Raw genomic sequence first — 14,464 nt, 5'->3', positions numbered from 1 at the left:
TCTTCCCCTTCACTAATCCATTGCAGCCTATTGCTTCCAGATCTTCCTAGATATGACAAATTCATGGTCTAAAACAGGAATGTAAACTCTCTGTCCACACCACTGGGCCAAACATAGTTGCAGATACATTTGCTTAGAATTTTGGGTTATCAGTTACTTGAATATTTTGCTTGGGTTATAAGTAAGGGCACTACTGGCTGTAATGCTTATGTTTAAAGATCTGCTTGATTTGTCATCAAAACTTGCAATGAAATGCAATGTTTGCATCAACGACCATCACAGTCCAAAAATGTGCCGTGGGTAGCCTACGAGAGTTGCCATGCTTTTGACGCCAACGTAGCATGCCCACAACTCACTAACTCCAACCATTAATGTGTAAGGAATGTGAGGGAACTGGATTACCCCAGAAATCCACACACACACACACAGTCACGGGGAGAATGTCCAGACCCCTAAAAGACAGCGACGGAAATTGAACTCCCATTTGCTGGCACTGAGCGGGATCGGAATAAGCTGCGGGAAGTTGTGAACTTGGTCATCTCCATCATGGGCACTAGCCTCCCCCAACCTCCAGGACATCTTCAAGGAGGATTCTTCAAAAAGGTGGCATCCACCATTAAGGACCCCCATCACCCAGGACATGGCCTCTTTTCTCATTGCTACCCTCAACATTTCAGGAACAGCTTCTTCCCCTCTGCCATCTGATTTCTGAATGGACATTGAACCCATGAACACCACCTCACTCCTTTTTTGTTTTTCTTTTTGCACTAATTTAATTTGACTTTTTAATGTATGTACTTTAATTTACAGTTCTCATTGTGCTGCTACACAAATTTCACACCAGCTGCTTGTGATATTAAATCAGAATCTGTGAAATATTACATGAACCTCTACATTACTGTGCATTTCTATGCAGATTTAAATGTGGATTCATTTATCTTGTCACAAGGGAAACACTTTTATACAGAATTCTATTAAATATATCATTTGAGGAGTAGTGGAGGCGGAATCAACTATCACTGGATAAATATGTGAAAGGGAAGAATTTGCAGCAGAGTTCGTAGGGGAATAGGAATTGCTGTATTGTTCTTGTGTTGAAATGATATGGACTCAGTGAGCCAAATGGCTTTTTTCCAAGCTGCACATATTCCGTGATAGTACAGTTTGGATTCCACATGAGCAAGTATGTAAATAGCAGTGTGTCCCATAAATCAGTGACAGACTGAGGAGATGGGAGCTGGAGTAGGTTATTTTGCTCTTCAACCCACTTCAGTATGATTTGCGTTGATCATTCACTTCAAACTCCTGTTACCCCCTTTTCTCTCTATCCCTTAGCATTAAGAAATGTATCTACATCCTCAAAATTAATACCTTGTCTTCCACTGCCTTCTGTGGTAGAGAATTAAATAGGTTCACCTCTGTTTCTTCTCTGTCCATATTCTGGGACTTCTACTGTGGTTCGTGGGAATGTCTTGTCCAGTTAAAACTTGGTTTTCTGATATTCCCCCTCATTCTTCAATGCTTCGATTTGTAAAATAATTCACTGAAACCTAATTGTATGCTTTATGTTTGGGGTATTTGCAAGGCACTCTACAGAGGCAGAGCAATATTCTTGCTCTTGTAATTAAATCCTCCTAAAACTAAAGCTGGTGACGTACCACTTACCTTCCCCACAGTTTATTGAATGCCCGCCTTCAGCTGCTGGTGCCCAAGGATACCCAGGCCTCATTTAAACTTTCACCAAGCTGTCACTGTTGACATGTCTTCAGAGCCAATGTGGATAACCTCATATTTATCCACATTGTAATAAACATAATACACTTTTTGTTGTAATAAATAGAAGACAATCTTGTACCTTAGGCCTCCTCTTCCCTTCAACATGATCATCACTGATCTGTCCAAAGCTTCAACTCCCCTTCTAAGCATTTCTCCGTGGCCCTGTAGTTCACTGGTACTTTCAATTGGATGATTGATGATAGCAACGTCATGGTCTCTGCATTGGGGGAAACCAAATTTGGACCAAGTAACCATTTTGTAGAATTGTCCGAGTTGGCTTGCATTCGTAACCTGTTGTATTTCTCTAGTTCTCTGCTGTTCTTATTTGTCCCCTCCATTGACTTCCTGCACTGTTCATGTGAAAATCAATGTAAATTTTTAAAAAAAGCCTTGTATACCTCTGAAACTTGGTTCTGCAGAAACTGGGAAAACGTTTTGAAACGTCATCAACATTGCATCTTAGTAATCCATACAATTCTGGAGAAACTCAGCAGGCCAGGCACTATCTGTGGAAAAGAGTAATCAGTTGATGTTTTGGGCCGAGACCCTTCATCAGGACTGGGAGGAAAAAAAGATGAGAAGTCAGTGTAAGAAGGCGAGGGTAGGGGAGGAAGAACTAAACGATAGGTGATAGGTGAAACTGGGGGAGGGGTGAAGTAAAGAGCTGGGAAGTCGACTAAGAAGAGAAAAAGAGCTGGAAAAGAGGGTATCTGTTAGGACAGGACAGAAGGCTATGGAAGACGGAGAAGGGGTAGGAGCATGAGAGGGAGGTGATGGGCAGGTTAGATGAGGTAAGAGAGAAATTGAAATGGTGAAGGAGAGGGAGGCTATTACCAGACATTCAAGATATTGATGTTCATGCCATCAGGCTGGAGGCTACCCAGACAAAATATAAGGCATTGCTCCTCCAACCTGAGTGTGTGGCCTCTTCGCAACAGTAGAAGAGGCTATGGATAGACATGTTAGAATGGGAAGTAGAATTGCAAGGAGTGGCCACTGGGAGATCCTGCTTTTTCTGGCGGATGGAGCGCAAGTACTTGGCGAAGTGGTCTCCAATCAGAACACACCTGGAGCACCAGATACAGTAGATGACCCCAACAGACTCTCAGGTGAAGTGTTGCCTCACCTATAAGGACTGTATGGGGCCCTTAAATGGTAGTGAGGGAGGAGGTGTAGGAGCAGGTATGGCACTTGTTCCGCTTGCAAGGATAAGTACCCGGAGGGACGAATGGACCAGAGAATCGCTTAGGGAGCAATCCTTGTGGAATGCAGAAAGTGGGAGGGAGGGAAAGATGTGCTTGGTCATGGGATCCCGTTGGAGATGGCAGATTTTATGTGCTGGATGTGGAGGCTGGTGGGGTGATTGGTGATGACAAGAGGAACCCTGTCCCTGGTGGAGTGGTGGATGGATGGAGTTCGGACAGATGTGTGCAATATGGGAGAGATGCAGATGAGGGCAGCATTTGATGGTGGAAGATGGAAAGCCCCTTTCTTTGAAGGAGGAGGACATCTCATAATTTCTGGAATGAAAAGCCTCATCCTGAGAGCAGATGTGTCGGATGGCATTCTTACAATGACAGGGTGGGAAGATGTATAGTCCAGGTAGCTGAGAGAATCAGTGGGTTTGTACAGTGCCTTGGAAGTTTTCATGTTTCATTGTTTTTACTACACTGAATCACTGTGGACTTAATTTGGCTTTTCTGACACTGATCAACAGAAAAATACTTTTGTGTCAAAGTGAAAATAGATCTCTACAAAGTGATCTAAATTAATTACAAATATACGAGACAAAGCAGTCGATAGCATAGGTGTTCACTCCTTGAAGTCAGTATTTAGTAGATGCACTTTTGGCAGCAATTACAGCCTTGAGTCTGTGTGGATAGGTCACTAACAGCTTTGTACATCTGGACACTGCAATTTCTGCCCATTTGTTTTTTTTTTACAAAACTGCTCAAACTCTTGTCAGATTGCCTGGGGATTGTGAGTGAACAGCCCTTTTCAAGCCCAGCCACAAATTCTCAATTGGATTGAGGTGTGACTTTGTCTGCGGGCTTGATGGTGAGGATAGGATTAGTGAGGAGAGAATGGAGAGCAGTGTGTTCAGATGGAGTGAGGTTAGAATTGGAGAGGGGGTAGTAAAGTCAAGAAGTCGATGTCTCGTAAGCAGTTAGCAATGAAAAGATCCAGAGCAGGCAGAAGACCGACAAGAGGAGTAGGGTTGAAGACAGGAAGAGTCATCAGTGTGGGCTGGAGAGTCCTTGCTAAAAAACATTGCATATTAACTCCTTTTTACCCTCCATAAGTATTTCCTGACCTGTGGAGTATTTCAACAATGTCTGTTCTTGTATGAGTTTTTTTTTAAAAATCCTTGTATGGTGGAGCTTTTGAATTCTGAACTTGGCAGATCCCATTCCAGATCTCGTGGCTTCTTGTCAATGGCATCCTCTTGTTCTTTGTCATATGCTGCACTATATAAGGGGAAAGATTTCAAGTCTGATCTGTCTGTTAAATAGGCTCCAAATCATCAGCTATTTATTCCTCATGTACTTAGTGATTTTCTTCAGTAAGATTCTGTAGTGCAATTAATTTGGGTGATGCTCTACGTGGAAATATTTCAGTTTTAATGTGTTTAAAATGTATTTCAAAAAGCTTAACAGAAAAGATGAAGGCGGTTGCTTCTTATGATGAACTTAACTTCCTCTTAGAACTTGGGTCATTTAACTGGAAGTGGTGGGGCAGCTAGCAGTAGTTTTGAGAATTGTGTGCTGAAGTTGAGAGTAGTGGAAAGAGTTTGGTGTAGCAGTTTTACCAAGGTGTGCCTACTGTTTGAAAAATTGATCATGATCTCTTTAATTTTAATGAAACTAATTTATTAAAACTCAATTCTTGTAAATAAAGCAAATCCACAAAGCAGAACTTTGCAGTTAAGTTCCACACAAATTGTCGTGCAGCTGCTTACAATGATTGTGGGGTGTATTGTGGTTGATATTACCAAGGAAGTGCAGATGGGGATAACAACGCAGATTACTTCAGCTCTTTGCTATTGACGTGATATTGTATATCTGCTGTATTCAGTTACGTCATCTGGCATACAGGCTGGTGGTCTGGAATGTTCAGTCGCCTCAGAGTAGCTCATCTTTCTCTAAGAGGCAGCTTGGGTGGGGAGACGGCCGTGTTCCTTGCCAGAGTCTTCTGCACTCCCCTTCCACCTCGACAGGGAGATGGGTTATCTTGGGTTTGCCTGTCAGAGATATGGCTGCTATGCCTTGGGAGGAAATTAAAATAGATTTCTATTTTTACATTGACTCCATGTCTGTAGACTGTAAATGACCTGTCATTTCCTCAAAGCGAGTTGGAATATTTATGAATATTTTAGGGATGGGACGCTTTACCGACCAAAGGTGACTTGATTTCTAAAGCATACATTTTTTCCTCTCTCCGTGATTTAATGAAAGCTGGGGATCAGTTTTTTTTAATCTTCAGTCCTTTGAAGTGCCAGTTGATTTTGTTCTTGATGGTCCACTGCGGACTTTGGGAATTTGGGAAGATGAGGATATGATTTGTTTCCTCTCCTTCTCTCCCCCCCCGCCCCCCTCCCAGGAATAATGACCCACAAGTTTCCCCCAGTAGTTTAAGAATAATGTAAATTTGTTAGTTATGATAACAAAATGGCTACCTAGCATGATAGAAATTCTGTCAGTAGATTCAAGTTTGGGTTTTGGTTCAGTTCATTCTTAATAGATGCAGTATGTATTGGTTCAACAATATAAAAGATGGCAATAATACTTTGTATCGGACAGTGCTGTTGAGAGTCTTGCCTTCAAGAGAATCTGTTTCTCGATGTATCTTTTTCCCTTTTACAGCACCACAAGCCTGCTGACACTTTTGAGTAGGTACTATATGTAAACTATTTTCCGTGGGGTTAGGAGAGAGATTACAGTGCTTGACTACTTGACTAGTCCCAATGATAATTGCTGGTAGCCTTTCCTACTGTAAATCACAAACTATTTAATTCAGGTAAATGCGGGAAGTATTTTAGTAAGGTAAAATAAACAGCGTTTAAAATCAGTGAGTGCTTGATCAATATCTTTGGTAGTTTTACAGTTAAGAGATTATTGGCTTATGGTCTTTACTTTGCTTTTGGCATTGAAACAGGTAACTGAGTCTCAGTAATTAATGCAAATACTGGTAAGTACATCAAGAGGCGTCTGTTATGTTATTTCACTTAAAACATTGCTGCGGGACTTGCAACTAGTTTCTGATCTGTGGATTTAAATATAATCAAGACAAGCCAATGTAAGAGATTTAGTTTTATTTTCAAGCAATCAAAAGCATGTTCATTGATTCTTTAACAATTTAAATTTCTGACTGTAAGTTCCATGAAATAAATTATGCTGTAGAGTTCCCAAATCCATTTTGAAAATCCTGTTCCCATCCATCAGAACAAGTAAGTGGGCTTGTGTACACGTGGTCACAATTTCCCCAAAGTACTGCAAACCCTCTCAAATAATGACTGTGTAAGCAACAATTATTTCCATATGTAGGGGAAATTAGTCTTGGTAATGACTAGCTTTTTTATCATTGATTATTAGCTTTTAATAAACAGGAAGTAATAATTCTTATTCCAATATGTTTTCTCACAGCAAGCACTCAGTGAGGAGCAATGGGTGTCTGTTATTGCATTTAAATTTATACTTCAGAACTACTGAAATTTTCGTTACTGTCTGTGCTGAATTTAATATTTAATCATCTGTTTCTCTTTTCTAAGATTTACTATTTGTCCTTTATCGAGTACCACACAATTTGATTACATTTCCTGATCCTTGCCAGGATAATTGATCATTTCAAAACCTAAGTCTCAGCATCTGATCAAGGTTACATCCTCTGTTTGACTGCATCTGGCACCACCCAGTCTCTGTCGCTGTTTCCACTCTTCCCCCTCCCCTCCCCCCTCGTCCCCTCCATCTGCCTGTCTCTCCCTACCTAGATCTACATATTGCTTGCCATCTCTTGTTTCACCCCTTCCCTTGCCCCCTCCTCTTGATACTGACATTTTTCCTCCTACCCTTTCTATCTAGATGAAGGGTGTGGGCCTGAAACATCAACTGATCATTTCCCTCCACGGATACTGCCTGACCCACTGAGTTTCTCCAACTTCTGGTTCATTGCTCTGAATGACAGTGGCATTGTATTCCAGAATAGATGTAATGCAGTGGGATGTTTACAGGTGACTTGGTGATGCTTAGTTTTGGTGAAAATAATTTTGAGGAAACATTGTGGGGTTGCAACAGATTGTAAAATTGGTCATTAACATTTGAAACAGAAAATGAGCACGAGGAGGTGATTCAGATGATTGATCCTTACTGGACCTGCTCCACCATTCAACAAGATCATGGCTAGTTATTTAACCCTGTATCATGTTTCCATCTCCTCATTCACAGATCAAGAAGAAACAACAGGATGTTCTAGGCTTCTTGGAAGCCAATAAAATAGACTTCAAAGAAATGGATATAGCAGCAAATGAGGAGAATCGAAAGTGGATGCGGGAAAATGTTCCCGGGGAAAAGCGCCCTCAGAACGGTATTCCTCTTCCGCCACAGATATTCAATGATGAGCTGTATTGTGGGGTAAGATTTTTTTAAAAATATTGGTTTTTTTTTTCGCTTCCCCCCCGCCCCCCCACTTATAAGTAGTATATGCATCATTCACAGGTTGCATTGTGACTTGAGCATCTGGTAGGAGAATAAAATGAGTTTCCTGTAAGTAGGTAGTTGGTCAGAGTAGAATTGATGGGCCAAAAGGTATGGAAAAGTACAGTAAAGAACAGGCCCTTTGGCGCATCTAGTTTGTGCCGAACCATTTAAACTATCTCCTCCCGATGACCTGCACCCGGACCATAGGCTTCCATACCCCTACCATCCATGTACCTATACAAACTCTTTTAAAAATTTGAAATCAAGCTTGCATGGGCCACTTGTGTCTGTGTGAAATAAGTCTTGAGTAATTGAACTGTGCCTCCTTTGCCGGCTTTAGCATTAAAATTTAATTAATCACATCAAGGCATTTTACAATTGTGATTCATCCTTAAAACAGTTTCATCTTGGCCCTTTTGCAATTGATATTAACCTAAAGCAGAAAAGTAAACAAAAAAAATTCTTAAAATTGAAGAGCATCTTCTTTTACGCCTATCCAATTTTAACTACTTCAGCACCATGTAAATGTAATCTCATTGTAATGGTGTTTATGTCGTTTGCAGTGTTAATTAAAAGCTAGCTTGTTGTTAACTAATTTGATTGTTATTGTTCTTGCCATTGTAGGATTTCGATGCTTTTTTCAATGCCAAAGAGGATAACGGAGTTTACGCATTTCTTGGCCTGACACCACCACCTGGTTCAAAGGTATATCCCTGCACTTTCATCTATTTGTATTTTATGTGATTATGGTGGGGGGGGGGGGGGAGATCCTTTGTCATTGAGAAAGCTTTTCGAGAGACAAATTTACCTGTTTAAAATAAAATCACAATGATTTTAAAACACTCTAGTATTGGGGAAATAATGGTTTAGCGAACATGTGCTTAGAACTAAATGGATTGAAATGAATTTGAATTTCTACCAGTTCAAAAAATTGGATTGTAAATGCTGTCTGAGCATTCTGACAACTCCTTGATGTGAAAGTTTGGAAAATGTGTGTAAAGAAAAAAAAGTAATATGGATTTAGGTTAACATCTTTTGTGGGCTTGTCTTCTGAATATTTTTACATGCCATCAGACATTTGAACTACAGTAACTGAATGCTATCCTGCTTTCTGTGTTCGATATAGAAAAAGATTGGCAGAGTTATTGATAGTCCTGTTCATTTTGGGCCATTTTATTGATTTGTGCGTTTTGCATGATTCCTTCTGTAGTCACCTTGCTTTGGAGATTCCAACTGTTGTCAGGCAGAAATTTCAAATTCATAACGTATTTGTGAGCCTCTTGATAAGATCTCAAGAGATTGTTCCCTCCTTGTGATGGTGTCCGTTCAGTTGCTGTATTGTATCTGTAGGCTGCAAATATTACAGTCAAGAGTACTGTTGCAGTGGGAGGTGGATGCTGAATCTGACAATAGGGACGCGGTTCAAAGTAAGCCGCTGTATGGACTGGGTTGTCCACGTTTCCTAAGCATTGCGGATACTTCCTCCAGTCACGAATACTTCACGTTTCTAACTTGAGCCTTTTAGGTTTTACAGGTAGGAGTTCAATCCACTTGGTATTCTAAGGTAAAACTCCAGTGATTTGACACATTCTGGCCTTTAAGAAGCTGGACTTGCAAGTGTTCCAGGCTGTTGGATGCCATTTCTATTAATACCCCAGCAACTGGGTTCACTTTTTATTTGGATGATAGACGACACACAATATTGTTACCAGTTTTAAGTCAAAGGGAGAATGGGTGTTAAGAATACTAAGTTGTTAAGGAGCATGGCAAATATCACTGTTTCCTCCAATATTCTGGCTAAAATGCATCCTTATCAACTTCGTTGTAGCAGGTTATCTGTTTAAAGTTGTCCTACTGTTTGCAGCAGCTCTCTGTAAATTAGCTATGTATTATGTTTTGTAACGTCAAAACATTAAACTAATTCAAAAGAAAACAGGGGTGTCCAAAATTTGAGTCCATTTTGGGTTTACTTCAAGCGAAGCGTGCACATATCATGTGACAGTGATGTATGCAATTCGTGTATTATACATATGACCTGTATAAGAATGCTTAATCAAGCAATATAAATGTTACTGGAATAATAAGTCAAGTCACTTTTTATTGTTATTTCGACTATAACTGCTGGTACAGTACACAGTAAAAATGAGACGTTTTTCAGGATCATGGTGTTACATGAAACAATAAATACAAAAACTAGACGGAACTACGTAAAAAAAAAAACAAAAAAAAAAAACAACAACAACAGAGAAAGCTACACTAGACTACGGACCTACCCAGGACTGCATAAAGTGCACAAAACAGTGCAAGCATTACAATAAATAATAAACAAGACAATAGGGCAGTAAGTTGGTGTCAGTCCAGGCTCTGGGTATTGAGGAGTCTGATAGCTTGGGGGAAGAAACTGTTACAAAATCTGGTCATGAGAGCCTGAATGCTACGGTGCCTCTTCCCAGATGGCAGGAGGGAGAAGAGTTTGTACGACAATATATAACAAGCTATGGTTCTTGCATCAAAGATATGATGGTCATTCAAAAAATAGTTCTGTGAATGTACAGTGCAGAAAAGGATGGAAATGGTGCAATGTAGTTTTTCTGGGTTTTCAGCTGGAAAAGGGATTTGCTCTGTTTTACATTAAACGGGATGAATTTCAGATGTTTATGACATAATCATGACAGCAGATTGTATACATGCTAACAATGAAAAGGATGAGATGGTGGTAAAGTAGAAGGAATTTTCCTCAGAATGAGTATGAAGGAAAACTTGTCAAGGGTTAGTGTCAGTAGGAAAGGGGAAGGAATTCTAGTTGGGTCCTTCAGAGCATCTGGAATTGACCATACAAAAATGACGACATAAATATCTGGATTTGGGACAGGCAGTTGGAACCTTGGGGTCAGCAGTATTTGACCTCAGTTCTGGTGACAATTGTCTCAAGAAATTTTGTGCCAGAGTTGGGTTTATCAAACCTGAAGTGTATGAATGGAAAAAATTTGAAATGGAGAGTTAGGATTTTTTGCTCATTAAGACAGGCCATAAAATTAGAAATGCAATTTGTTGTAAAGTTATAAACCAATTTTAATAGTGATGACAAATCATTGGTTAGTGAGCAATAACCTTTTAAAGGTCTGTGCCCACTGGATTAAGCTTGGTCTACTGTTCATTCAGAATGATGACTCTGATTTAAAGCAAAAAGTTTAAAGTTTTTGTGGTCAAGGCAAAAGCACTAATCCTATTGCGTGATCTAGAATGCTGTCCTATTGTGTTGATTTTTTTTTCCTAGAGTTCAAATTCTTGCCCAAACATTTTTTGGATTTTGCCTCAAATGAGGCAGTGAAGATTTAAGATAGACCTACACTTCGAAATTCAGAATGAGCTGTGATCTTTATTGAAATATGCAAAATTTGATGGATTAGGTCGTAAGAGGCAATTTTCTCCGAGAGCCTAGAAGGAGAGGGCATGCTCTGGGGTGAGAGATTAGTCATTTGCAACCAAAGTGGTTGGAATTTTCTATATCTGTGATGGACAATGGCTACTTTGAGGCTGGAATTGTAAATTTTGGACATGGAGAAGGTCAGTGTTAATAGGCAGGGAAATAACAGGAATTAAAGTTGGGCTAATCCTTTAGCTTTAGTTTTTGATGTATACATTAACAAGAACCAACACAATAGAACAGCAAGCTACAATTCTACACCTATCCTACAACTTCTTTGACCCACTACCGTCAAGGAGAAGTTACAGGAGCATTGGGACTAGGGCTGCCAGACTGGGTAACGGCTTCTTCCCTCAGGCTGTGAGACTAATGAATACCCTGCCACAAGTGAGGTCTCGCCACTAGGACTGAGCTGCTTATTGTACTGTTTACCTGTGCTGTGCACGACATGCATTTTGGAATTTTATTAACTTATTTGTGATAGTACTTTGTTTTATGTGCTGTGTGTATGTTTTGTGGGTGCACTGTGGCCTGGAGGAATATTGTTATTTGGTTGTATGTATGTACAACCAGATGAGGAAAAACTTGAACTTGAGAATGTAATTGCTTGAGAATCTCATCTTAAGAGAAATTAATGAATTAATTAGGGTAGCTGAAAATGGGCTTTTCGTAACATTTTTATTTGCAGCATCCAGTCTATTATTTTCACGTGTACCACAATAGAGTGAAAAGCATTTTTACTTGACCCAGACAAATCATTCCAAACAAATACATTGAGGTAGTACAAAAGAAAAGTAATGACAGAATGCAGAATATGATTTGATTTTTTAAATAGCGAAATCAATTGGAGGAAAAGTATGTAAGTGGTAACTGTGGATTCTCAGTAATTACTGATTATTTTTGAGGGTGCTTGTTGGTATCACTGCACCCAGAAGAATCTGAACTTTCAAGGTACTTTTTTTCCATTTATTTATGCTAATTAATTCCATCTGACTGATGTGTCTGTGTTGTTGAGAAGAATCCAGTCGAGTGTAACATTTCATAAACTAGCTAGAAAGTTTCTGGAAACTTGATTGCATTTGAAGTTCTATAATCTCTTGCACTGTATAAGATTATACAGCTTCAAATGCAATTGTTTCTGCAAACTGGCTTGGATGATCTTTGTGTAAAGACCTTGTGCAGACCCCAGACTGATGTGTTTAAACTTATTGTTGAGAGTAATGAACACCATTAGTGCTTTTTTTAAAATCCCCTGCAGCTGGAGAATTAATTTTCCATGCCATGATAAATGAAAGTGGACCCATGGGATGGGATCGAACAGATGAGCAGGTGAAAAGAGAAAGGGCAAACATCTGCTGTTTGTCTGCTAATCTGGAATAGACTGGCAAAGGTGACAGGCAGAACTGAAATTAAATGGCTAACTTTATATAGTTGTAGGAATTATAACTCCAATATAGCTCTTTTGTTTCATTAAAGCACGTGGCTTTCTTTCGGAATTTTAGTTCTGAGAATATTTTCCCTTTCACATTATCCACCCCCCCCCCCCCACTCCTATGCAGTGTTTTTACGTCGGATGTGAGCAATGGATAAAGCAACAGCTTATTACATTTGGTCCAATATCATAGTGAATTATTACCTCCTTAGAAGCAGCACGTTTGGATGAAACTTTTCTCCAGCCCTAACCCCACCTCAGAAGGGAATGCTTTCCTGCACTGCACTTCCCCCCCCACTTTTTAACATTTGTAAGGTCTGTGAGTGAGGTGGTCAGCGAGTCATTTTCACAGTGGACCCACAGCCACTCGGTGCTGGGTTAAGGGTTTCTCAGCATTGTTTACCTGTCAGTTGCAGGAATTAATCATTTTGTGATTTTTAAATTCTGATCTGCATTGGAGCCAAAATCCAGGGTTCAAATTTTTGCTTTATCTCTACCTTGCACAATTTCCTCCTTGTCTATTATCTTAGTCAATGTTTAAGGATATAAAATGTAATGGAAGAACATCTGTAATTAACTCAAGAAGATGTGATGGATTATAAGTGGTAAAACTACATATTGATAAGAGATTTAAAGAATGCTCTGTGCTTAATGCATGTAAGATGAGTAAATGAATTCTTCAACATGTAAACTTTTTTCCATTTTGACCTGAATGTTATATAGTGGATTCCAGTTAATTGGGTCACACCAGGACCAGTATGTTTTGGCCCAAGTAGAAAGCAGCCCCATTTAGCCAAAGTTTCATGGAAGTAGTTAATAAAGGTATTAAAAAAACAAACTGAGCAATGAATTGTGTATTTAAATGAAATACAGAACAAATGAGAACAGTACCAATATTACTCCAGTACGATAAAGCTGTATTAGTTCCTGATATTTATCGACAGGAATTCGTCCAGTGTACACCGTAGTGTTCTTTTGATTTTGCTGTAAGTAAAATCAGTGCAGACTCCTAGTGTAGATAATGAACTGCCTTCATACGATGCCATTGGCGATTGCATCCTCCAGATCTTTTTCATTATAACATTCAAGGGGATTGTTGATACTTTTAAAATTCTTCGTAGTTCTTAACCTGAAGTGGTGAAATAGTTCCATTTTCACTTTTGGCAGTTTCTGCCATCTCCAAGCCTGGATGCTTAAAACTGCAGTGGGCAAAATAGTTCTGAATTATCTTTCTGCTTATTTCTTGCCAACAGTCAGTGACAAAAATCACTTTTTTTTTAACACAGCTGATACTTTTTAAAAACTTCTGTTCTAAGCACAGTATAGTACCTAACAGCCACGCAAGTGCATGTTGGCTGACACTAGTTAGAACCAGTTTGGCAACAGACTCCTGACCAAATTAAGTGGTGTAGTGTCCCAAATAGGAGTCCCAGCTGTTTTCTTGAATGGTTTTTGTTCTTTAAGAGTTGTCCCAAATAAGCGTCTGCCCCAATTAACAGATGGCCCAATTAAGCAGTGTCCACTTTATTTTGAACAAGGCTGCAGTTTACCGATGGGATTGGGATATCTGGTCCTGTTAAAGATTGCATGAGTATTTCTTATGAAGACTTTAATGTTCTTTTTATGTATAAGGAATCTTATTGAAAGCTTGTGTAGCAACTTAAAATTTGGTTTCTGAAATTTGCTTATACTAGAAGTCTAAATCTTTCAATGACTGAGGAACAACACTCGCAATAACTTAGTTTCAGTTTTAATATTTCATGGGTTTGAAAATACACATTTGTCTTGTCCTTCTGATTAGTGGTTTGCCTAACCCTGGATTTCTTGTGCTTGCTTTTTCTCTGGTCCAGGAAGCACATCAGGCTGCAATCATCCAGAACGGTGAAGTTCCAGAAAATAAAGCAATCCTTGTAATTAAGCTTTGAATTTCTTTACAATTTGTAATTGGTCTTGCGTTTGAATTGATGCTTATCCAGCTGTTGATGTATTGTGATTGCTCTGATGCATGCACTGCGCATCACTGTTTAGTTAGAGTTCTATTTCAGAGCAGCATTCTGCTTGGTTTGCAAATATTTATTGCACTGGTGATAGCTTTGACATTAACCCACCAAAATAGATGCTTTGATATGCACTTGT

At 39.4% G+C, this 14,464-nt stretch overlaps 1 protein-coding gene across 23 annotated transcripts in view; it reads left to right on the top strand.

Annotated features, from left to right (window-relative positions):
- LOC140727524 (adapter SH3BGRL-like) overlaps positions 1 to 14,464 on the top strand; it is a 40,723-nt gene that overhangs the window by 14,218 nt on the left and 12,041 nt on the right. For all 23 annotated transcript variants that reach the window (XM_073044933.1, XM_073044935.1, XM_073044936.1 and 20 more), the window contains exons 2-4: positions 7,218 to 7,403; positions 8,094 to 8,174; positions 14,179 to 14,238. In XM_073044933.1, the coding sequence (XP_072901034.1) occupies positions 7,218 to 7,403; positions 8,094 to 8,174; positions 14,179 to 14,238 (327 nt within the window). The remainder of the gene's footprint in view (positions 1 to 7,217; positions 7,404 to 8,093; positions 8,175 to 14,178; positions 14,239 to 14,464) is intronic.

Source organism: Hemitrygon akajei, chromosome 5, assembly GCF_048418815.1.
Source record: "Hemitrygon akajei chromosome 5, sHemAka1.3, whole genome shotgun sequence".
Lineage (NCBI taxonomy): Eukaryota > Metazoa > Chordata > Chondrichthyes > Myliobatiformes > Dasyatidae > Hemitrygon > Hemitrygon akajei.
This window is presented reverse-complemented; position numbering and strand designations above follow the sequence as displayed.